The sequence below is a fragment of the Siniperca chuatsi genome, linkage group LG10, assembly GCF_020085105.1.
Source record: "Siniperca chuatsi isolate FFG_IHB_CAS linkage group LG10, ASM2008510v1, whole genome shotgun sequence".
NCBI classification, from domain to species: domain Eukaryota; kingdom Metazoa; phylum Chordata; class Actinopteri; order Centrarchiformes; family Sinipercidae; genus Siniperca; species Siniperca chuatsi.
The window spans coordinates 9,409,604-9,436,406 of record NC_058051.1 but is presented as its reverse complement, the minus strand read 5'-3'; the positions used below and the strand labels follow the sequence as shown (position 1 = coordinate 9,436,406).

At 40.7% G+C, this 26,803-nt stretch overlaps 1 protein-coding gene across 8 annotated transcripts in view; it reads left to right on the top strand.

Moving 5' to 3' along the window:
- The first annotated feature begins 375 nt into the window (after positions 1–375).
- Positions 376–26,803, top strand: part of soga1 (suppressor of glucose, autophagy associated 1) — a 144,103-nt gene continuing 117,675 nt past the window's right edge. For 6 of the 8 annotated variants that reach the window (XR_006379430.1, XM_044210314.1, XM_044210311.1 and 3 more), the window contains exons 1-2: positions 376–4,581; positions 19,487–19,540. Coding sequence is in view for 7 of the 8 variants with exons in the window: in XM_044210314.1 (XP_044066249.1) it covers positions 3,595–4,581; positions 19,487–19,540 (1,041 nt within the window). In the remaining variant the exon portion in view is untranslated. The remainder of the gene's footprint in view (positions 4,582–19,486; positions 19,541–26,803) is intronic. The other 2 variants (XM_044210313.1, XM_044210312.1) reach the window with 1 other exon arrangement.

Sequence of the window (26,803 nt, the reverse complement as noted above, 5' to 3'; positions counted from 1 at the left end):
TGTCTCACCCACATGCCTCCTTTCTCTTTATCTACTCTCGCTTCCTCTCCCTGTTTTTTATACTTTTTCTCCTCACTCCACAAATACTTTCCTAAAGGTTCTTCTGCACTCAAATCTACTTGTTTGTCCTCCAACATTTTTTCTATTCCATTTTTCGCTGCCTCCTTAGCCTTTTTTAAATTTTTTATTCTTCTAATCCTACATTACCCACAGCTACCAAGACATATGGGATTTGCTCTTCGAGTGGCTTCCAGGGACCGTGGTCTCTTGGACCCCAGCCCCCGTTATCCAACTCTCTATCAAATTCTCCGTCCATGTGTCCCTGCTTGTCCACTGAGTTGAGCCAGTCAGTTTGTATGGAGTTCACCCGAGCAACTGATCCAGTCAAATACTACTTCTCACTCAACTTCCTCTTTATCACTTTGTTAATACCGCTAGGTATCCGTGAACAAAGAGGGGAGGCTTTTCGTATTTGAGACACTCAATTCAGTCTTTTCCTGGAGAATTAAGACAGGGACTCCAACCCCAGACACAAATAATATCACACAAAAAATTCCTACTGAGGACTCGAACCTCAAACCCAATGAAACAATTTTACCAGGGACTGAAACCCCAAACCCAATGAAATAATTTTACCGGGGACTCAAGCCCCAAACCCAATGAAACAATTTTACCAGGGACTCAAGCCCCAAACCCAATTAAACAATTTTACAGGGGACTCAAGCCCCAAACCCAATTAAACAATTTTACCGGGGATTCTGAGCGGACTTGGCAAAGAAAATTCCTACTGAGGACTCGAACCTCAAAAACAATTTAACAGGGACTCGAACCCCAAACCCAATGAATACCTTTTACCATTTTCAAAGTCTACCAACAGTGTGGATCTAAGATCTGAACACCGAGAATTCAGGGGACCTCACCTCCCCAGGCCTCTAACCTGGCTCACGTGGGACTCGAACCCTGTGACCCCAAACCGAGGTCAAGGTATTACTATCATCTCTTTTCTTTCCACAAGTCTCTCTTTTAATCCCAAATTAAATTTTTACTGGACTTAATCACAATTGTTACCACATGCTCTCAATTTAGTTATTTTCCAATACGCAGAGTTTGATTAAACAGGTTCTGCTTACCTTTTAGTTGCAGCCGGCTGTGAGCCTTAGGTAATCACTGTGATCAGTCCGTCTGTTCAATTCAGAATCTCCTTCTCATCCCGGACGAGCCCCCAAATTGTCGAGGTAAGATAACCTCTCTCCGAGTGGGTTGATGAGAAGGGATCCACACGAGACCTACAATTGTCTTTAAGTAGTATATATATCCTCACAATTATTACAAACAATACAAACAATCTAACAGTACAGACAAATACAGATATATCTGGAGACACATCACAGAGACCTCTCCATGCGATCTCCCCGCTATGTCTGAAGCAGCAATACAAAAGTAGTTGTTTATATGTCCTGAGCTCCTCCTGGTACACAATGCTATGTAAATGCCTAAATTCACACTTCCCATTCCTCTTGATCTTCACCGGCCGCTGCATTCCATTCTCAGGTGTGATCAGAGCGGCTGGTCAGTGAGAATATGCGAGTCCCCCATGCACTGATCAAACAACCCATATCAACAGGGTGCCGGCTCCGGCCTGCCAACACATGTGCATACATTTCTTCCCACTCTTTGTCAACCCAAATCACCTCTGTATGTCACCATGGGATTATCATATCCACAGTACCTTCCCCCACTTTCTCTTATCTAACTGTTAATTAGTTGCAGTCTATGGTGCAGAACAGCTGCTGACCTGAGATGTTACATAAGTTAGACTTGTACAGAGGCAAACATCTTACATACAGGGTGTACGTAGCACAAGCTATCAATCATAATAACACAGCCCAAGTTTTCATATTGACATTAGCAAGCTGCTGCATGCAACTGCCGTTACAGGTATAAATAAAGTTGTATTGAAGTGAATTTAATTTCATACTGTACAGGAATGAATGGCAACAAAACCTTTCAAAGAGAAAAACAAGTCGTGAACTTTTTGAAAGGCCCTTCCAGGAACATGAGTTGCAAATTAGCTCTGTGCTGTGCTATGTACAAAACTTCTAAATATCTATCCATTAAAATAAACAGAAAAGCAGCAATTCTGGGGTTCAAGCCAACACAGACCGTTAGACATTTGAAGGTTTTGATCTGGACCTGGTCAAATGTGGCCTAGATGGGGAAAAAGCAGTGAAATCTCCTGTTTTTGCATTTTCACAAATACAATGAAGAAAACAAACAATTTCTGATTAATAGTCTGATTCGTGTTATGCCACGCACATTTTTTGCCCCTGTAGCGCCCCTTAGCGGCCAATTTGAAGGAAACTTTCGGGGCATGTTTCAGGTTCTTATATGGACATATCCTGTAAATTTTGTGATGATTGGACAAACAATGCCTTATTTATAGTCTGATTTGTGTTATGCCACGCCCAGTTTTTTCCATTTGTAACACCCCCTAGCAGTCGATTTGAATTAAACTTTCAGGGTATGTTTCAGGTACTTATGTAGTTTTGGCGATAATTGGCCCTATGGTTGTTGACCTTGGTCTATTTATGTGCAGAGCCACGCCCTTTTTCAAATTCATTGGTCAATATCATGAAAACTGAATAAGATATCTACAAGCTTCATACAACTTTTGATACGGTTTGTCCAATGATGATCCACCGAAAACTTAGCATTGATGCTTCGATGTCAAAAGTGTGTTTTTCAAACTATTCAAAATGGTGGAAAATCTAGTTAGGCGGACTTTAGTGGTCCAAGAGGCTTTTTTGTAGAGCACATTGAGTTGGACTTGTAAGAGCAATTTCAAGTCATTTGGACTTACGGTGTAAGGGTTACATAGGGTTGAACCCCTAATAATAAATGGTGACAATGTGCAGACAGCAGCAAGATGGCAACAATCACTAAATGAATAGTGTCATTATGTGGGAGTGGTTTCTGTCTGTAAGTAAAGTGTAGGCTACTATTAATGCAATTGCCCCTATCCTATTTTATCATGAAATATATAGCTTTGGCTTTCAATGCATAGCCAGCCATGGTGAACCCTTCTCTGCATCTCTCATAGCATCCGTACTCATTTTCTTTTTCCTGCTCCTAGTGTCTTTCTAATACCCTACAATGGTGGCGACAGAGAGCTGCAGAAATTAGATTCTCTCTCACTCTCTGTCCTCCAGTTATCTAGGAGGAGAGAGACCTTATCCGCCACACTGCCTCTCTGTGCTCACCCACAACTCTTCTGAGCAGGAACCAGCTAGTAAATGTCATTGAGACAGATATCCTGAAGACAGGACGGGAGGATCTATCAGAACAAAGCGGAATAATATATAATTTTACTTGCCTACACACGCAGGGGGAAACGGGATTATATTCATCTTTTTTGCAGTTTTTGGACTGTGCTTCCGGCTTCGTTTTGTTGTGTTACGGGAGCTCTCATTGTGGCTGGAGAGGATCCCCTCCTTTTGTGTTGCTCTGCAGTTATTTATACACAGTCCAATTTGCCTCCTGTTTCCCCAAATAGGTTTCATTTCAGTTTTCCTTGTTTCGGCCTAAACAGAATGAATGACTAAAACAAAGGAGGTTGATGTCCATAACTCTCCGACTCACCTCTTCTTCGCCTCGCCCAAGGAACGGAGACTCCATCTCCGGCAGAAGATGGAAAGCGGAGGCGGGACGGAGGGCTCGGACAGCGGGCAGATGCAGAACGCGGTGCCCGGGCAGCAGCAGCGAAACCTCCGGCCTGAAACTGCAGAGCTCTCGGCGATGCTGTCCGCTCAGCCTCCGGGCGAGAGGAAGATAAACCGGGCTCCGTCCCCGGCCAGGCCGAAGATCGATGCACCTGGGTGGTCGCTTACGAAGATCCGCGGAGGGATTGGGACCCCGACCCTGAGCGTCAAGCCGGGAGCCATCCACCTCGGTAGCCGCATTTCCAGGCGCAGCTCCGTGGGAAGTCTTGCCGGAAAGGACGGTAAAGCGGAGAAGAGCGGTGGTGGCAAACCAGCGGGCAAATCCTCCTTCTCAGCCGCCGCGTTGTCCAAGACCTCGGCGGCCAAGAGCACCGGAGGGCGGAGGAAGGTGTCGGACGCCAGCATAGGATCCGACGATTTATCCAAGGATTCTGGCTGCGCCACTGGGAAGCTCTCCCCGACCGACAGCAGCTCCGAGCAATCGGACTGCGCCTCTGGAGAAAACAAACTCTCCACGGACGCTGTGAGCAGTGACTCCGAATCAAGGAGCAGCCGGGGCGGTGGGCCGGACAAGCCGCCCAAGGATGGCGCGTTGGCGGACAGAGCTAGCCAACAGGCCTCTGCCACGAACAACAGCTCCTCCGAGGGGACAGACTACAAGGACAGGCTCTCTCTGGGCGTGGAGACCGTGGAGGGGAGCATATCCCCCAGCGAGGAGCGCTCGGTCACCTCGTTTTATAGCAGGGTGCCTATCAGCACATCCCTGGCTTTCTCAGACCTCACAGAGGAGTTCATGGACGGCATGCATGAGGAGTTTATCCGGGAAATAGAAGAGCTGAGATCTGAGAACGATTACCTCAAAGTAAGTCAAATACATCTTATGTGTCAACCATGAATGTGGGGATTTAAATTTCTTGGAAGTTGCTTACCTTAATGCTTCCCAAGCTGTTTTAATAATTTTGCCTCAAATAGACAGACCAGATTAAGCATCGGGGATACCATAGGAAACTTTTTAATGACAGCATAAACAAAATATATTTTATGATTAGTTCCATTATCCTTCATTGACATTTACTTTAGACCAAGATGCAAAAACAAATCCTCTCTCTGTTAGAATCATGGTGTTTTTAATTTTGAAGTCTGTTGGGTTCGTTAGGCCTACCATTTCACTCTGACTTGTTTCCCAGTGTGTAGAGATGCCTTTGGATACCATCAAAAGCTACTCACTACAAGGATGATATTATGAATAGAGTATATATATATAGTATGCTCACTCAGTAGCACATGAGCAAAACATTGCAGCCTTGTAGCCTTATGTAGCATGTTTCACATGGATATCTGCAGATGCAATGTAGAGGAAATGTGAAACACTGCAAAAAGTTAAATGTAATGTGGTATGTGGATGTAGTATTTTGGACAGATTGTGGCTCTTCAGCATAATTGATCAGTCTGTGTTGTCAGTTGTGTTTCCCCAAGCTCCCATGATGGAGGTGAGGATGTAATTTTACTCAATAGCTAACAACTCAACTAAAGGGTTGTCAGTCTCTAAAGCCTGCAGTGAAATCTGCCTCTTTCTACCTTGCTGCTAATTTACCAAGGTATTTGATTTGGGGATTTTCCATCCATCCTAACAAGAGTAAAATACTCAGGAAAACAGATTCTAAACTCCTTTTTACATGAAATGGTCAAAATCACATATTCAGAAAATTTGGCCATTGGCAAGATCAGTACCAAAACATCACCACTCAAAATAATAATCAGACCATCACTGCAACTTGACAAGTACCCAGACTCACTGCGAGATTCATGTCATCAGATTTTGATACTAAAGGCATCTGTTAGCTCCCACAGGTCTGCAGGCAGTGAAAATTTAATATAGTGGATCCACCAGTCAAGCAGATCCTGCCTTGAGAGTGATTGATTAAGGAATGGATCAATTACATCAGCATGTCCCTAAAAATTGGCTGGCCCGATAATTGTCAGAGATTGATTGGGGAGGGTGACTGATCAACACCACTTTCCTAAACAGGAGCACCACCCCATCCTTTCCCAGGCAGCTCGTAACAGTGTTGGAGAATTTTGATTCTTGGTGGACCTTTACGCTGTAGATGGGTTCACACAGCTGAAGGGTTGACACATTTACTTTTTTTAGCACACTCGCTGCTTTTGTAAACACCGGCCATGATGCATTAGACATTAAATGTAATAAAATCCCACTATTCTGAAAATAAAATGAATAATCTTGATTATCATGATATAATTGACAATATTATTGCTTTTAATTATGCTAGCCAGCAAAAAAATAATTAGGATTATTGCTTCATATTGTTATGTAGCCATGATTAGTGTCCATTAGCTGATTTAGTTGATTGACAGAAAACAAAAATCAACAATTTCGATTAATCAATTAAGCCATTTATCAAACATTTCAAACATTTGCTGGTTCCAGCTTTTCCAATTCCTTCTCTGTATTCCCACCCCTAATGTTCATCCTCTTTCTCTTCCAGTGCATAATTTATGCCTTGGCCTGTCTATCTTCGACTATAGCTCCATGTAGTGCATATTAATATGCTGACTCTTTGTCGGTGCAGCTACTGTTTCCCATTTGGTCATTAAGTGGGAGATCAGGACAACTAACAACTCTTGCAAAATCTCCAAGTATGAATTTATATTTCAGTTTGTATGATGTTTCTGTTTAATACTGTTAAAGCTGTGAGAGAACATGCGGTTAACAATCAAACCTTCCAGCTACCATGCCTTATTGCCAACTGTTAGATGAGAAGATCAATACCACTCTCATGTACGGGGAATATGAAGCTACAGCCAGCAGCCAGTTAGCTTAGCAAGCACAAACACTGGAAACAGCTAGCCTGGTTCTCTCCAAAGGTAACAAAATCCGGCCCATAAAAAAACCACAATGTGTCATTTTTTACACTTTGTGCAAATTTTTGTATGGATTAAACAAACAAGCTGTAAAATTGTAATTAGTGACATTTAGAGGTGCTCGTAGGCAGATTTTGTCACCTTTGGACAGAGCCAGGCTAGCTGTTTCCCCCTCTTTCCAGTCTTTGTGCTAAGCTTTGCTAACCAGCTGCTGCCTGTAGCTTCATATATATCATATAGACATGAGAGTAGTATCAATCTTCTTGTCTAACTCTTGGCAAAAAATGAATAAGCGTATTTCTGTCATGGAACATCTTTAGTTCTTCTTAATCATTCTTGAGACAAAATATAATTAAAACTATTTATATGGAAACATATAGGGGACTATATTAAAATGATCATGTAAACTTGGAAATGAAAATGTTATTCCACAATAGCATTATAATTTTCCACATATGTATGTGTTATTTGAGTAAAAAGGAAAATGAAATAATCCAATTTGCATTTTCATTTCCACATACTTGTATGGGCTTTCTATTACCATATTAAAATGAAAATGGAAAAGCTGTTTGACATTCAAAGTTGTACCCTGTTGTACAGTGGACAATATTCAAATGTTTATTCAATTTTGAAAATGAAAATGCAATATAAACAATGTAACCTGATTTTCCATTTATGCAAGTGATATTTAAGTCAAAATTAAATTTTCTAACAATATGAAAATAAAAACTGCATTTGACATTTTATTTTCAAAGACTAAACCTGGTGTACAGTGGACAATATTCAAATGCAATAAGCGAAACAGCGCCCCCAGTCTATTGCATTTACATTTACATGTCACCACGCTCTTTTGGGGTCAACATGAAAATGAAATCCATCAGTTTTCTCATCAAGTCGGGCCTTCATTTAGGATGTCACTGTGTGAACATCTGCATTGCGCATGTACGTAGTCCACTTGTGGCAGAAAGGCGAGAAAAGGCAGCCAGGCCTCATTGATTACTGTACAATAACACAACTTTATAACGTTATTCACTGATTTGGGTGAAACTAGCAATATGGGGCACTGAATTTATGAATTGACTGTTTATCAGACCACAAATGAGACAAGATTTAGCACAAGAGACAAAAATTGTAAAAAGTGTATGAGGACTGTGAAAGAGTACGGTCTAGACCTGCTCTATAGGAAAAGTGCAATGAGATAACTTCTGTTATGAATTGGCACTACATAAATAAATTAAATTATGAGTAAATTAATTTAAGATTTCAAGATTTAGGTTCTGTGCCAAATGTATTATAAAACCTAGTGGCTTTATGAATTGTCAGTTATGTGGACATAACCTTGTTTGATTTATCTTGTAATACAAATTATGTGAAATGTTTCTTTCCCTCAAAAAAATAAAAATAAAAATGATAGATGCCAGAGTGGAGTGTTTCTGGGTGCTGGGCCTCACTGATTACCATGGACACGGGAAGTAGGGGTGCTAAGGGGACTGCAACACCTCCTAAAACCAGGCGTTACAAAAACCATCAATTGATAAAAAAGTGTGAAGCAGGGAGAGACAGAGAGAGAGCTCATGTGGATGAGAGAGAGAGGGTGTGCAAATATGGACAGAAGTGTGAACGTGATATAAAAACTCTTGGTTAACAGTAGACAGACAGATAGATCCATGTTATACATGCTCGTCCCCTGTGAAACGTCTGTATCCTCACTGCGCTGCATTATTATAAACTATGGTGAACTGGTTGTGGGTCACATCTCTTGCCCGCGTCCAGACGCTGTCTCTCCCTCTTCATCTCCTTGCAGTTCTCATGCATTAGTTGAGAACTAAATTGCATACAATAATATTATCTGTCTTCTGGCAAAACCCATTTAAACTAAACCCTTTTAGTGCATTTAAGTGCCATATTACATTCTAAATAACACAAATGAAGCTCAGGCTTTCACAAATTGACTGCAGCGTTTTATTTTCTTAGGGACATCATAACTAGCCATCACATTGATTTACGTTATTAACCAGCCATGACAAATAGCCATAATTAACGTAGCCTACATTCATTACCAGCCTTCATATACCTTGTGTTGGGTCCACTCTGTGGACAGGATGCATAGACTGTAAGGTTAAGCTTTCTGCTGAGATGCTGAAGCATAGACGTCGTGCTATTGTGGTAGGCTAGTTCAGTTTTACAATAGACACACTATACAGAGTTTTCATTTTCAAATTGTTAGAAAATTGCATTTTTACTAATGCAAATTACTAATTACTTTCACTAGACCTGCTCTATAGGAAAAGTGCAATGAGATAGCTTCTGTTATGAATTGGCACTACATAAAAAAAATTTAATTGTAATGAAATTGTCTTTGCATATGTACACACCAACTCAACATTAATTCTAATGACCTCCGATTGGCATAATAAGGTGCTGTTACCGCCGACGTGAAGAGCAATCTTACTATATTTATGCTTATCCTTAGCCAGCAGTTTAAAATAGGATTCAGCATTGTCCAGCTCTGGCCCCAGCAATACATTTGACTATGGCCGCTGATGTAGCTAACTTCACGTTTCTCAAGATAAAGCTGCCAATAATCAGAGTTGAAAGTCAAAAATGCAGTTTTCATTTTCAAATTGTTAGAAAATTTCATTTTTATGTTGACTTCAACATTGCTTGCATAAATGGAAAATCAGGTTACATTGTTTATATTTCATTTTCAAATTTGAGTTGACATTTGAATATTGTCTGTACAGCGGGATGTGACTTTGTCACATTAGAGGCGAGGCTTAGTGAACTGGAAACACGGCTCCGCACCATGGAAACTTAATCGTTAGCTGCTCTAGTTAGCCAGCCCCCAGTAGCCAGTGCGGACCGACCAGATGTAGTTCCTGTTAGCCGTCCCAGGAAGCCGTGGAGGCTGGGTGACTGTCTGAAAGAAGCATAGCCTTAAGCATAAGCCCACGGTTCACCACCAACCAGTTCCTGTTTCTAACAGGTTCTCCACCACACCCGCTGAGAAACCAACTCTGATTATTGGAAGCTTTATTTTGAGAAACGTGAAGTTAGCTACATCAGCGGCCATAGTAAATAAATGTATTGCTGGGGCCAGAGCGGACAATGCTGAATCCTATTTGAAACTGCTGGCTAAGGATAAGCATAAATATAGTAAGATTGCTCTTCACGTCGGCGGTAACGGCACCTTATTATGCCACTCGGAGGTCACTAGAATTAATGTTGAGTTGGTGTGTACATATGCAATAAGACAATTTCAGTTCAATTCAATTTTTTTTAAATAGCAGCAATTCATAACAGAAGTTATCTCATTGCACTTTTCCTATAGAGCAGGTCTAGACCGTACTCTTTATAATATTATTTACAGAGACCCAACAAATCCCACCATGAGCAAGCACTTGGCGACAGTGGCAAGGAAAAACTTTCTTTTTAAAAGACAGAAACCTTGGACAGAACCAGACTCACTGGTCGGTGGATTATTGAGAGAGAGAGAGAGAGAGAGGTTTTGGGGGAGGGGGAGAGGAATAATAATGACAGTAATAGTAACAGAGCCAATAACAACAACAACTGTAGTAGCAGTTGTCGAGCAGGAACATGGGGGCAGCAAGAGGCCCACAACCACAGATCCAGTCTCTGCAGTGCTGGAGGTAGAAATACCTGCTGAAAGTGACAGAAGGAGAGAGAGGAGAAACGAGAAAGCACAGAACTACGGGAGAGAAAAGATGCCGAGTTAGTAACATGTAGTAATGGGATAAAAATACATACAGATGGAGAGAGCAGTCTAGGCCAATAGCAGCATAACTAAGGGATGGTAATTACAGTAGTCCAACCTAGAAGCAACAAATGCATTCACTAGTTTTTTCAGCATCATTTTAAAACAGGATGTGCCTGATTTTTGTAATGTTGTGCAGGTGAAAGAAGGCAGTCCTTGAAGTTTATTTCATGTGGGAGTTAAAAGATAAATCCTGATCAAAGATAACTCGGAAGTTCCTTATGGTGCTGCTGGAGGCCAGGGCAATGCCAACTAGAGCAACTATGTCTTTAGATAATGTGTCTCAGCGGTGTTTGGGACCAAGTACAATAACTTCAGTTTTGTCAGAGTTTAACATCAGAAAATTGCAGGTCATCCAGGTTTTTATGTCCTTAAGGCATGCTTGAAGATTAGCTAACTGGTTAGTTTCATCTGGCTTGATCGATAGATATAATTGGGCATCATCTGCATAACAGTGAAGGTTTATGCAGTGTCTCCTAATACTATTGCATAAAGGAAGCATATATAAGGTGAATAGAATCAGTCCAAGCACAGAACCTTGTGGAACTCTGTGACTAACTTTGGCGTACTTTGGAGGGTTCACCGTTAACATGTACAAACTGAGATGGATCTGATAGATAGGATTTAAACCAGCTTAGTGTGGTTCCTTTTATGCCAATTCAATGGTCCAGTCTCTGTAATAGAATGTGATGGTCAATGGTGTTGAATGCAGCACTAAGATCTAACAAGACAAGTACAGAGACAAGTCCATTGTCTGATGCAAATAAAAGGTAATTTGTAATTTTCACCAGTGCTCTCTATGTGCAGTGATGTACTCTAAATCCTGACTGAAAATCCTTGAATAAACTATTGTTATTTAGAAAGTCACAAAACTGATTGGCGACTGCTTTCTCAAGGATATTAGAGCGAAAGGGAAGGTTAGATATAAGTCTATAGTTGGCTGAAATTCCTGGATCAAGAGTGGGCTTTTAAAGGATTGTGGTACATAGCCTGTTAATAAAGACAGATTGATCTTATCCAGTAAAGAAGTGCTAACTAGGGGTAAAACGTCTTTAAGCAGCCTAGTTTGAATGGGGTCTAAGAGACAGGTTGATGGCTTAGATGAATTAATCGTCGAAGTTAGTTGAAGAAGGTCGATAGGAGCAAAGCAGTCAAAATATATATCAGGTTTTACAATTGTTTCTACGGTTCCTGTGTTTGAAGATAAATCGGTACCGGTTGAGGGCAGGACGTGATGAATTTTTTCTCTAATAAATAGCTTTTTCTCTCTTAAATAGCTTAAATTTCTAGTTCCCGTCCCATTTTGTCACAATTGAGAATGACTTCCGGAAGGGAGCCGAAACGTCTTGATTCTGAAAACAGTGTCCAGATGACTACGACTGAAACCTTTTCTACGATAGAACACTCCTGGACGAATGAGGGACTACACCGTCTTTTTCTCTAATAGTTAAAATTTTATTATTAAAGAAGCTCATTAAGTCAATACTACTGAGGGCTATCGGAATACATGGCTCTATAGATCTGTGATTCTCTGTCAGCCTGGCTACAGTGCTGAAAAGAAACCTGGGGTTGTATTTATTTTCCTCTATTAAAGATGAGTAGTAGGCTGCTCTGGCATTACGGAGGGCCTTCCTATATGTTTTAAGACTATCTTGCCAGACTAAACGAGATTCTTCCATGTTGCTGGAATGCCATTTCCTTTGAAATTTTCGTCGTGAGTCTGCAGCACTATCTACAATTTGGGAGGGGCTGAAATTAGCATAAGAGTCCTCTGTTATATTGAGACATAGCATTGAATTAAATGCAGATGATGAAAAAACGGTCAAAACCGTAAAATTTAAGTAAAATATCCTAATTTAGATACGTTTACTGACATTTTCATTAAAGGTTTTGCAGAGAAACACTTTTTTCCTGAATTATTACAATCAAACACCTTCAATAAAGTTACAGCACTAAAAATTCTACAGAGAAACAGTTATTTCACAGATTGCACCTTCAATAAAGTGATAACACATGCTCAAGATTGTAAAATATGTTTTATTTTGGAAGACAAAATAAAAAGTCTAAAAATACTGTAGAAAACAGATTGAAATCATTTCAAACTTGCAGTGTTTGTGTTTAGATTTAATGCTTAAATATGTAAAGTAATGTTAAAAACCATTAAAAGTACAATCTAAATACAATATGTAATGATTTAGTTTTTGTAGAATTATTGTATGAGGCACTTTGAGTAGTCAGAAAGACAAGAAAGGTGCTATATAAGTACAGTCCATATACCATTGTAAAAACCTTAAATGAAGTACATTTATTAATTAAACTACTGTACTGATTAACAGTATAAATGTTTCTTCAAATTCTCATAAAATATAAGCTTTAAGATTAATGTGAAATATTATCAAGCAAAAACATACTGAAGAAATACAAAATAAGTTGATACATCTACAAGATGTTCATAGTTTCAATAAAGGTGGGGTTGAAAAATTAATTACAAATAAAGTACACTATTGATTCTAAAACACTTTTATTGAATGTATTCAGATGTAATTTTACAATATCAACTAATTACTTACAAACAGTTCTTCACAGCCTCGCAGGAGGAATTGAAATACTAAAAATGTCTTTCTCCATGTGACTATCTTGTCTGTTAGGGTAACTATCATTATGAGGTCATGATTTCACATTTGTTGTTGCGGTCTGTTTTTTAGCTTGCATTTTCCAATTCAGTTTTATATTGTTTTCCACAATATTCTCCTGAACCCCGGGGGCTCTGTATAGTTTTGATAATATGTGTACAAACATTACACTGTTTTTTTAATTCAGAATCCTAAGTAAAATCTAAACATACCACAAAAGGTCAGTGAATCTGTACCAGAAGTGATTAAGAACAATCCTCTTCCAAATTGCCAGTAATCAGCTGGATCTTTGGTGCATCTGGGAAGAAAAAAAAGGACAAACTAAGATTAACTGAAAATACCTTAAGAAGTAGGATTACATTTATTTTAAAATTCCTTAAACAAACTTTATTTCTGTACCAACATGTGAACAGAGTACTGTCAGCTTTGAGAGTTCTAGTCATTAAATGTTTCTCAATTTAAACATGCACCTAAAACATGTCTCAGCACTCCCGTCAGAAAAATGTGAATCACCAAAACAAGGAAGATGTGGATTCACAACAATGGATACTTTTCACAGATGTATCATAGCAAGGTAAACACAGTTTACCAATTGGTTGCCAATTGGTACAGCAAAATCAAACCAACCACGTCATAATTTTATTAACTGCAGGTGCGTTTACCCTGTTATGACATGTCTGAGGGTCTTTTTCTCAATTTTCTCCTGAGAATTAAATAAAGGATTGATAATGATCACATGTCTTGGAAAAAGGTCCTTTCAGTGTACCAACTCAGAGGAAGGAAGACAAAAGTAAAGTTATGCAGTTTTTCTATCGCCAGTGGAGGAATGTCTGTAGTGCGCATGCGCCAACGTGCCTGCCTGTTGCCATAGCTGAGTTTCCCCTCAGGGATCATTAAAAAGTATTTCTGATTCTGATAACAATGGAAGGTTTAGAAATAGTGATTAAAATTGACTAATATCTTGTCTTATATATTGCAGTTGATACTAGTGATGGACTTGTCTCTCTGTTGGGTGCCTGTTCTCCCACGTAAACCTTGTTCCAATGCTTGAGCTAAAAAATGTAAGCTAAATGTATGTTTTTTTATCATTAGCAGTTATCAGTATTGGAAAAGGGAATGTAAAAATTATTCAGAAAGAAAAAGGCAGCTACACATACTGTACATAACAGGGGCCAAATATAACCTCTCTCTAACATCTCTTCAAGACAAGCACAAGCCATATCATATATTTCTGTGTAGTGTTGGGATTCAGGTAGGGCAGGTTTGGTTATTAGCAAAAAATCAAAGATATTTATGAATATTAATAAAATTATTAATTGACATGACCACGTGGAAGGTCGTCACGCACAGATCCCAAATAGTGGGCAGACCCGCCAAACTCAAACAAAGGGGAGACCAAAAATGGAGGATACGCTGTATTTGTCATCTAGATGGCGTGGAGCTTAGCTAGTTATGCTACCACGCTATCTGGGTTGTTTGAGATGTGTGTGTGTGTAGGTGTGTATATGTACGTGTAAACGCGTGTTGGTTAGTGAAGAGGAGAGAGAAAGAAAAGCACACAGAGTAAGTTACAAGAGATCTCAAATGCTGTGGTAAAACACAATAGCTGTCCTTTTATCACACAGGAACCTGGTAGCAAACTTTCATTCATTCATTTTACTTGACTTTGGTCTGATAAAGCACAGTTATTAGCTTCTGCAGTGGCTAAACTAACACAGTTAAACGGCCCAGCGGCGTGGTACCGATACACAATGGAACATGCTAAGCACAAAAACACACAGCAGAAACAGGACACAATGGTCCGTCACATTCCACAATAATGCAAAGTACAATTCACAACAAATGAAGCTTAGATGAAATAATGCACAGTTATAAAATCTATCTCTGCCCAGACACAAGCCTCTTACTTGAGATTGCTTTTGATAGCAATTTAATGCGTCAGTCTGTTTGGATTATCTGGCAGAGTCCTCTCAGGCTCGGATGCTGACACCTGCGCTGTCAGCGGGTTCAGCGGTGAAACTGTTCCTTTGGGTGGTTGCGGAGGGATGCAGCAGTCGACTTTCAGTGGGGAGAGAGCGAGGCTCAGTGGTTATCCTTCTCTCCGTGAAGAAAAACGGTAAATCTGTATCTTCCCTCTGCAGGCAAAGATTGTTATGTGGAGTATAACAATCGGGAACCAAAAACTGTTTCAGCAAACAGTCTGTTGCTCGTCCAGCGAGTTAAGACCTTCCTAGGGAAATAAAGTTCAACGTTGAGTGCCTCCTTTCGTAACCGAATTTGAGTTACAGTGGAAAGACTGGGTTTGACCGTTGCACTGTAAGTTTATAGGCATGAGTTTATAGGCATAATGATGTCATTGGCGTCTACAACTCTTGTATGGAGTCCAAGGAGTGTTTCCTGGTCCTCTCTGCCTAATGAGTGTACGTGACAGTTTTCTCAGTCACTTTACTCATTCCAAAGCTGCTTTACTTCTCATGCTGAGTTCGTTTGAGCTTTAAACTAGCTCACAACATTAACACAGAACATTACTAGCAACACACAGTAACATTAGCTGCTACTATGTTGAAATAGGTGCTAATATAGCTAGCGCGCTAATCACGATTAGCATCTCACTTAAAACACTTAATGGGCATAATTACTTTTACAACTACACGGCGTGTCTGTTTTCTTGTCTCACTAGCCCGTGGCTTCACTCTATGGTGTTGCCTTTACACCCTGCCCCTCTACCTTTCTGATTGGGTTGACATGGTTATTAACAACTAATGCAATTAACAAAATGTCAAGATGGACAACCGTATGCCCTCTGGGATTAGGTTGTGAGCTAATCACGCTATATGTACAGTAAACAACCTATTTGAATTTCATTTAACTTTATTAACACAATGACAAAGATTTATTTATCTGCCTATAGCATTATTTAATCCACTATGAACTGTAGATAACACTAATTAACTGATTTTAATGTAATACTTTTTAAACATTTGAAATAATTTTTTCATCTCCATTTTTTTTACGTATTTATTTGTCTAAAATGAAATATTTTTAAACTGGGCTGAATAAATTAAGGACATGAACATAAAACATAACATTATGTTAGCTTGTTACAGAAAATAACAAGGAAAATGTTTTCTTACCTGATATCGCCAATATCTTTGCAGGATAAGTTCACTTTACTTAGGTGACCAAACAGATCCTGTGTGACCCTTGCTCTGTGTCCATATTCCAGTCTTTTGTTCTCTGTTGACATCCCACAACTCAAATTCACTCAAAATATGAATTTTGCAGGCAGATAATCAAATATTTCAGGTAATAATCCAGGTAACAGCCATAGCTAGTTGACTGACCGACTTGTTTTAAAAGAAAGAAAATAAATGTGTGTATTTCATTTTATTTGTAGGCTGTTATATTTTTGATTGATCAAATGGTGTTTTCATTGCAGTGTATGAACAAAAAATTGTACTCTTTAAAGAAGACTATGTATTATGTTCACTGTAATGAAGTTTGCTTAATTTGTATCCAGAATTACAGAGTTTGGATGTAAAAGTACACATAAATACAAAACTAATAAGATTTACCTTTAAAATTATAAAGAAAAATGTTAAATTAGTATAGAAATAAACCTTTATACAATGAGCTACATATTTAATTACAGATAATTAGTCATTTTACATTTTTATTTGTATACAATTTAAAAACTGTAAAAATGTATTGTTGTTTTCCATAAAATTAGGATTTTTTTTACAGTGTAGAAATCTGGCCGAGTTTATTAGTGGACCAAAACCATGACAACCCAAGATTTGAGACCAGGAGGCAGAGTTGTAGTCATACTTCTCTGCGCTTTCATTACAGCATTTAGTTATTTTATTTATAGCAGTGATTTCTTCTAAGCCATCAACCTGTTTCCTAGACCCCATCCCAACGTGCTGCTTAAAGAAGTTTTACCCTTAGTGTTTCTTTACTAGATATGATCAATCTGTCTTTATTAACAGGCTTTGTACCACAGTCCTTTAAATTTGCTGTAATTAAACCCCTTCTTAAAAAAAGACTCTTGATCCAGGAGTTTTAGCCTACTATAGACCTACATCTAACCTCCCCTTTCTCTCTAAGATCCTTGAGAAAGCAGTCGCCAATCAGTTGTGTGACTTTCTAAATAATAGTTTATGAGTTGAGGATTTTCAGTCAGGATTTAGAGTGCATCACTGCACAGAGAGAGCACTGGTGAAAATTACAAATGACCTTCTAATTGCATCAGACAAAGGACTTGTTTCTGTACTTGTCTTGTTAGATCTTAGTGCTGCATTCGACACCATTGACCATCACATCCTATTACAGAGACTGGCACATTTAATTGGCATAAAAGGAACCACACTAAGCTGGTTTAAATCCTATCTATCAGATCAGTCTCAAGTTTTACCTGTTAAGGATAAATCCTCAATGCATGCCAAAGAGTTCCACAAGGTTCTGCGCTTGGACCAATTCTATTCACCTTATATATATACTTCCTTTAGGCAATATTATTAGGAGACACTCCATAAACTTTCATTGTTGTGCAGATGATACCCAATTATATCTATCGATCAAGCCAGGTGTAACCAGTCAGTTAGCAAAACTTCAAGCATGCCTTCAGGACATAAACACCTGGATGACTTGCAATTTTCTGATATTAAACTCAGATGAAACTTAAGTTATTGTACTTGGTCCCAAACACCTCCAAAACACATTATCTAAAGATATAGTGAATCTAGATGGCATTGCCCTGGGCTCCAGCACCATCATAAGGAACCTCTGAGTTATCTTTGATCAGGATATGTCCTTTAACTCCCACATAAAACAAACTTCAGTGACTGCCTTTTTTCACCTATGCAACATTGCAAAAATCAGGCACATCCTGTTTCAAAATGATGCAGAAAAACTAGTTCGTGCATTTGTTACTTCTAGGCTGGATTATTGCAATTCCTTATTATCAGGCTGCCCGAATAAGTCCCTTAAGACTCTACAGTTGATCCAAAATGCTGTGGCATGTGTACTGACAAAAACTAGGAAAAGAGATCATATGTCTCCCATGTTAGGTTCTCTGCACTGGCTCCCTGTAAAATCCAGAATATAATTTAAAATCCTCACCTACAAAGCCCTTAATGGTCAAGCACCATCATATCCTAAAGAGCATATGGTACCCTATTACCCCACTAGAACACTGTACTCCCAGAATGCAGGGTTACTTGTGGTTCCTAGAGTCTCCAAAAGTAGAATGGGAGCCAGAGCCTTCAACTATCAAGCTCCTCTCCTGTGGAATCAGGTTCCAGTTTGGGTTCGGGAGTTAGACACCATCCCAGTATTTAAGAGTAGGCTTAAGACTTTCCTTATTGATAAGGCTTATGGTTAGGGCTGGGTCAGCTGTGCCCTATTCTACTAGACCTGGCCTAGACTGCCGGGAGACTTCCCATGATGCACTGAGCTCCTCTCTCCTCTCCATCTGTATGCATTCTTATCCCATTAATGTGGTAGTTTAGTTGTCACTTCCTGTTTTATTTTGTAGTGTGTTCCTTCCCTGGTGTAGCTTGTGGTTTTTACTTCCTGTCTTTGTTTTCCCTCCAGTTTTGATTGTTGGTCCTTCCTTGATTGTTTGCACCTGTGTCTTGTAGTTGCACCTCCCCTAGGGTATTTAGTCTGCGTCTCTGTCTTTGTTCAGTGTTGGGTCATCGTTGTTATACATGGTGTTGTTTCTGCTGAGTGATTCCTTCCTTCACTTTTTGTTCCTGTCTTGTGAGTGTTCCTGACCTTTGTGTGTGTCGCCGTTTGGTGCACTTTTTGTTGCACCTGGTTCCAGTGCCCAATTCCCCGGCAGTTTTACTGTGAGTTCTGTTTTTTTTTTTTTTTTTTTATTCTTTGTCTCCCTTGGACCTTGGCTGGATCCTGTATTTTGTAACTTGCCTGCTCCCTATTTGAACTGATTTACCACCTTGGACTCACTTCCCTGCTCCTACCACTACCAGCCGGTAACTGATCTGCCTTTTGCCTGTTTGTTTACCTGTCAGCTTACCAGTCTGCCTGTACCTGCCTGTCAACCACATCACCCTCAATAAACACTGTAGCCTTCTGGCTACTTAACCTCATTACGCTTCCTGGTCGTCTGCATTTGGGTCCATATACCACAACACACAACATTCGACAATTAGATGATGTCGAGTTAACATGCATTATCTCCTGTAGTTTTGTGCTTTCTCATGTCTTTCCTTCCAGAGTAGAGTCTGGATCTATGATTGCAGGCCGCCTACTGCCCCCATGTTCCTGCTCAACACCCGCTTCTACAATTATTATTTTTAGTCTTAGTAGTATTATTATTATCATTGCTATCATTATTATTTTTTATTATCATTACCATATTACTATTTTAAATCTGTGTGGAATTTGCATTGTACTGTATGTTCTCTTTTCTCTAACATACCTACCCACCCACCCACCCCGCCACCCAACAGTCGAGGCAGATGGCTGCCCATCCTGAGCCTAGGTTCTGCTCAACGTTTCTGCTGGTAAAAATGAGTTTTCCCTTGTCTCTGTTGCCAAATGCTTGCTCATGGTGGGAATTATATGGAGTACATTATATGGAGTACGGTCTAGACCTGCTCTGACTGAGATAACTTCTGTTATGAACTGGTGCTATATAAATAAAATTGAATGTGTAGCACAGTACACACACATTACCCCACTCTTGGAAGCACATCATTGTGTAACACCCTGCCTGCTGTCCCAGCGACCCAGACTTTTTTTAGCGGGGTGTGGTTCACTCCAGTGCAGGCACACACTCTAATACAAGAGCTGCACCTCAAATATGATTCAGAGCAATGATGCAATTAATTCTATCAGGCTGAAATTAATAATTCATGTCTAATATGTCTCCAAGAGAGGTAGTAAACATTACTGTAATCATATGTACTGGCTTACTTTTGAGTGGTATTTCAATTCTTCCATAATTTTTGAAAACTTTTGTTCAGATGTTTTTTTACTTCATATTTTTGTGTAGGAATTTCTTTTCCTTTGCTCTCAATTTCCCTGCAGGGATGGTTGAGAGTCTCCTCTGAGATAATCTAATAACCTAACCCTTTGACCTCCTTTGTACTACTTCCTGGTTGGGAGAGAGAAAGGAGAATCAATACAGTATCATATATTAGTACACCATTCTGCTACTTACAGCATGTATATCTTTATTTCTTATGACTCCTTTTATCTGAGTTGAATGAATAATCAGATCAGAATCAGAAATACTTTATTGATCCCCTGAAGGGAAACTCTTTGTTACAGCAGCTCGCCTTTACATCAGTGCACACAGGAAAAAGTACTAGCAAAAAATATAATACAATAAACAGGTCAGAAAATAAATTAAGTACCAGGTGGGTATAAGTGTGAAGTACTGATGATGATAATACGGTATAATAATACAATGTAATAATATAAGTAGTAGTGCATGTACTGTCGAGTTAAGTGTAGCTTATTGAGATTATTATGAGACGGTGGATATTGCACAGCAGTAATGGAGGTATGAATAATAACAATATCAATAAATAGGAAAAACTAAATATTGCACAGGAATATTACACAGAATATTGCAGAATTATTTCAAGTATGGCAGAGATGTAATGATCAATGTCCAGTTTAGTGACTTAGGGTGTTTGACCAGCACGTCATTGAGTGGGTGGGAGACACTGTCCAAGATGGCATGTAGTTTGGCCAGCATCTCTCTGACAGCACCGCCAGAGAGTCTAGCTCCACCCCCACAATGTCACTGGCCTTACGGATCAGTTTGTTGAGTCTGTTGGCGTCCGCTACTATTATTACATAGCAGTTCATTTTAAGAAGATACTAATTGTTTTAATGGTGATCCTGATGATGAGGATGATGAACACGAAGATGTGGTGGCTAATGACAGCGAGCAGTGATTGATGGGATGGATTACAATCGTAACAAGGTTAATGGAAGATGATTTTTTTGATGATTGTCTTGCATTTATGACAAAGATGCTAAACGCTATAATGACTCTTATCAAACATTACAGTATTCCCTTTATGACCCACATATGTGCACATAATGCTGTCGGCACTGAGTTACAGTCAGAGATGCTCAGTTATAAGTCTCTACAATACATAACAGCTCTTTCAATTCAATAGGCCTCTAACGCTTCCATGCGGATAAACAAACCAGCTTGGAGACATCTCTATATCCATCTATCAATCTCTCCTCCCCTTTTTCTTTTCCCCTTTTCCTTTCTTCTGGCTCTTTTCCTTGCAAGCAAAGGGGAAGCTCACTGCCAGTTTCAGTCTGCCAAAGGGTTTATTTAAATTAGAAACACATGGCATGACATTTGACATATGTTGCCAAAGCACAATTTTTATATATATATATATATATATATATATATATATATATATATATATATATATATATATATATATATATATATATATATATATATATATATATATATATATATATATATATATATAGTGTGCATGTGTGCATGCGCATGCGCCAGCCCGCATGCTGCCTGTTGCTGTAGCTCCGTCTCGTCGTCTTACTTTTTCCAACTTTTAACTTATGGACGAGCTAACGGCGTTAGCCCGGAGTCAGACGGAGTTCCGTGAGTGTAGTTTGATGTGCTTCTCTGAGACATGGCTACACCAGGATATCCCGGACCATAACGTTTCCATCGACGGCTTTCAGACTGTTCGGGCCGACAGGGATCACACCGGGAGCGGTAAGCGGAAAGGCGGCGGGCTTGCTGTTCTAGTTAACAACAGATGGTGTAACCCTGGTCACATTACCACCAAGCAGAGTATCTGTAGCCCGGACATTGAACTGTTAGCTGTGGGACTCCGGCCATATTATCTGCCACGGGAATTTTCACATGCCATTGTTGTGGCTGTTTACATCCCCCCCTCTGCTAACCCGGCATCGGCGCGCAACGCCATTCACACCGCCATAGCACATCTACAGACTCAACACCCGAGTGCACTCATTTTAATCTCGGTGACTTCAACCATGTCAGTGTTTCAACAACACTGACTAATTTCACCCAGTATGTGAGCTGTCCTACTAGGGAGGAGAGGACACTGGACCTGCTGTATGCCAACGTTAAGGATGCATACAGCTCTTCTCCCCTCCCCCCTCTGGGTAGGTCAGACCACAACCTGGTTCACCTTAAACCCTGCTATGTGCCTCTAGTTAAAAGGCAGCCTGCGACCACAAGGACAGTGAGGAGATGGTCAGGGGAGGCCTATGAGACACTGCAGGAATGTTTCGAAGTGACAAACTGGGATGCACTCTGTGAGCCTCATGGAGAGGACATTGACGGGCTCACTGAGTGCATCACTGGCTACATTAACTTCTGTGTGGACAGCAATGTCCCAACCAAGACGGTCCATTGTTACCCAAATAACAAACCGTGGGTAACAAAAGACATCAAGGACATTCTAAATGCCAAGAGGAGGGCCTTTACTGATGGTAATAGGGAGGAGGTGAGGGCAATCCAGGCCGACCTGAAGGTGAAAATCAGGGAGGCCAAAGAGAAGTACAGGAGGAAGCTGGAGCGAAACTCCAGCAGAACAATATGAGGGAGGTCTGGAGCGGCATGAAGACCATCACTGGCTTCAGACCGACTGGCAGCAGAGGAGTTGAAGGCAGCTTGGACAGGGCCAACGAACTGAATCTGTTCTTTAACAGATTCGACACACCGGCTCCTGGTCATCCCCCTCTAACTCAGCTGCTGTCGGCCCTCAAGCTCCTCTGAGTACTCTGCCCCCCCTCCCATCAGGCTAACGGCCCTCTCCAGACCGACGACTCCCCCTCCCCACCTGTAACTTCTGCTGTGTGCCTGACTGCTGACCAGGTGAGAGGACAGCTGATGAGGCTCCACTCGAACAAGGCTGCAGGCCCCGATGGCGTTAGCCCCGGGTGCTAAAAGCCTGTGCCCCCAGCTTTGTGGAGTCCTTCAACACGTCTTCAACCTGAGCCTGAGTCTTCAAAGGGTCCCCATTCTGTGGAAGACATCTTGCCTCGCTTCCTGTGCCGAAGACGCCACGTCCCAGTGGCTCCAAGGACTACAGACCGGTGGCACTGACCTCCCACATAATGAAGACCCTGGAGAGACTAGTGCTGGAACAGCTGCGGCCCATCGTCAGACCCCTCCTGGACCCCCTTCAGTTTGCCTACCAGCCCCGGCTGGGAGTTGAGGACGCCATCATCTACCTGCTTAACCGCATCCACACCCACCTGGACAGGCCGGCAAGCACGGTGAGGATCATGTTTTTGACTTCTCCAGTGCTTTCAACACCATCCGGCCTGCCCTGCTGGGGAGAAGCTGGCAGCGATGCAGGTGGACGCCCCCTTGTGTCCTGGATTGTGGACTACCTGACTGGCAGACCACAGCACGTGCGGCTGCAGCACTGTGTGTCAGACAGCGTGGTCAGCAACACTGGGGCCCCTCAGGGGACTGTCCTCTCTCCTTCCTCTTCACCATCTACACCACGGACTTCAGCCACCACACAGAGTCCTGCCACCTTCAGAAGTTTTCTGATGACTCTGCTGTGGTGGGATGTATCAGCGGTGGTGATGAGACGGAGTACAGGGCTGTGGTGGGTAACTTTGTTTCATGGTGCGAGCAGAACCATCTGCAGCTCAATGCGACAAAGTCAAAGGAGCTGATTGTGGATCTACGGAGGGCCAAGGCACCAGTGACCCGGTTTCCATCCAGGGGTCAGTGTGGACATTGTGGAGGACTACAAGTACCTGGGAGTATACTTAGATAACAAACTGGACTGGACCAAGAACACTCAGGCTGTTTACAGGAAGGGCCAGAGCCGCCTCTATTTCCTGAGGAGGCTGAGGTCCTTCAACATCTGCCGGACAATGCTGAAGATGTTCTATGAGTCTGTGGTGGCCAGTGCTATCCTGTATGCTGTTGCATGCTGGGGCAGCAGGCTAAAGGTAGCGGGACGCAAACAGACTGAACAAACTGATCCGTAAGGCCAGTAACATTGTGGGGTGGAGCTGGACTCTCTGGCGGTGGTGTCAGAGAGGAGGATGCTGGCCAAACTACACGCCATCTTGGACAGTGTCTCCCACCCGCTCCATGACGTGCTGGCTAAACAAAGGAGCACCTTCAGCGGAAGACTCATCCCACCAAAGAGCACCACAGAGCGCCACAGGAAGTCATTCCTGCCTGTGGCCATCAAACTATTTAACTCCTCCCTCTAAGGATTAGTCTGTTTGACCCTAGGTCACTAAACTGGTCATTGAGCATTACATCTCCGCCATAATTAATAATAATTGTGCAATATTCTGTTTACTCCTCAAGTGCAATATTAGTTTTCCCTTGTTAGTTTTTCTTATTTATTGTTACGGATATACCTCAATTACTCTCGACAGTACATGCACCTCCGCTTTTACTATTATTTATTACATAATTAGTGACATTGTATTTATACTGTACTTCACCATCTACCAGTAAACCCACTTGGTACTCGACACTTAGTTTATCTTATACTTATACCAACATGTTACTTAATTTATTTATTTCTGACCTGTTTATAGTGTATAATATCGTTTTCTCCTGTTTGCACTGACGTAAAGGCGAGCTACTGTAACAAAGAGTTTCCCTACGGGGATCAATAAAGTATTTCTGATTCTGATTCTGATTCTGAGGTTAGTATTGTCAAATGTCAATGTGATTGTAACAATGCAAGACAAACAAAAACAAGTGTCTACTGATCAAAGAATAAAATACATATTTAAAAAAAAGAAAAAAGGAGATGGTGGCAGAGATGGTAAGTGCAAATATATTTGTCTATATATCTCTGTCCTACTGGTTGTCTCTTTTGTTGTGGCAGGAAGTGACATTTTTAGCAGCCAACACTGCACATTCTCTCTTTTCCCCCAGAAGGAGGGGTCATTTCTCCCTTTCGGTCAGACAGTCTTTTAAAAGTTTTGAAAGAATTCCTCCCTAATATTTCCGTTCCTTTTGACATTTTGTTAAAAATGTAATTCTGTCTCTAGAGCTACCTCTTCACAGTGACAGCACAGCCTGTCCTCTCTGGGCAACCAGGTCTGCCTGTGTCTGCCCTTCTCTATTGCCAGACTGTGGTCACTCAGTCTGTACACTGTCAATGTCTTTCTCAGGTTCTTATCAGTTACTGTGGTTAGGTAGTCTGCCACAGTATACTGTCTGTTTAGGGCTAAATATGTTTCTAATTTGTGTTGTGAGTGTGTAATATCTTTCAAATAGGTGATGTATTTTTCTTTTTCTTTAGTTATAATTTGGTTAGGTCTAATCTTCTGAGTGATTGTGTAACTGCCCTGAGGCTGGCTGGGGTTTGTCATGTCAGAAGGTGAAAGGTCATCCAGCCTCAGGACCAGTTTGCTGAGGGGACTCCTTTCTATGTTCATCTCTTGGTAGGCAAGGGCTTTATAATGGTAACAGGCAGGGTCACTCCTTTTCATTTTGCAGTAAGGTGTCCCATACCTCACTGCCGTACAATGCAATCGATTCTATACCTGTTTAAAACATTTTTGAACCATGTCTTAATTGGAATTTGAACGTAAACAGCAGAGTTACCTGTGGAAGGTATTTGTTTGTTCTGTTTGGGTTACACCTATTTTAAATGTTGGGTCATTTCTCTGTAACCTCTAAAATCTTTTTTTGGAAGGTGATAATTTTGGTCTCCTTCATGTTAACTGTCAGGGCCCAGATCTGATAGTAGTAATGGAGAAGGACCAGGCTCTGCTGAATACCTTATTTAGTAGGAGACAGTATGACAAGGTCATCTGCATAAAATAGACACTTTATTTCTGTGTCTTGAAGAGTGAGACCAGGTGCTGGTGATTGTTCTAATAATAATTAATATAAACAAAATTATTAATATAAACATTGAAGAGTGTGGGGTACTCTACCCTGTGGGAAGAAGTCTGTGTGTTTAACTTCAATTTTGACAGCCAATTTGCTATTTTCATATATTGATTTAATTACATCAAATGACCCCCCCCAATATCACTTTCTATTAGTTTAAAAGTAATCCCTCATGCCAGACTGAATCAAAAGTGTTTTAGAAATCAAAGCATTCATAAATTGTATCTTTATTTTAATCTACATATTTATCAATTAGTGTGGTCAGCGGTGCTGTAATTCAGAAGAAATCCAATCTGACTTTTGCTTAAGACTCTGTGCTTGTTAAGGTAATCTATAATTCTTCAATTTAGAATACTGCCAAATAGCTTCCCCGGGTTACTACTTACACAGATGCCTCTGTAGATCGAATTTGCCTCCATTCTTGAAGATGGATGTGATCAACTCTTCACTCCAGCTTTCAAGGAAATGGCCCACACTTAGTACCAAATTGAAAATCTTTAGGATGGCCAATTTGTATTTTTGGTTGGTATATTTTTGTCGTATGAGTGTCATGTAGGGAAATAGGGAACACAAGGGAATAGGACCCAAACGCAGACTTCGAGGCAGAGCAGGCAAGGTACAAAATCCAAAAACCCATGCAAGGTCGACAAGGAAGAGAAGAAAAGTCCAAACTGAACAGAAGGGAAACCACGTGCAAATGCAAACAATAATGACAATGGTGAACTGACACTGAACAAAGGGAAAAACTCTAAATAAAGACTACATACACTTAGGTAGGAGAGACAACGAGAAACAGGTGCAATTAATCAGGGTGGGCCAAACAATCTAAACTGGAGGGAAAAGCAAACAAAGACAGGAAGTAAAACAACAAGACACACGAGAAGAGGCAAGCACTTCA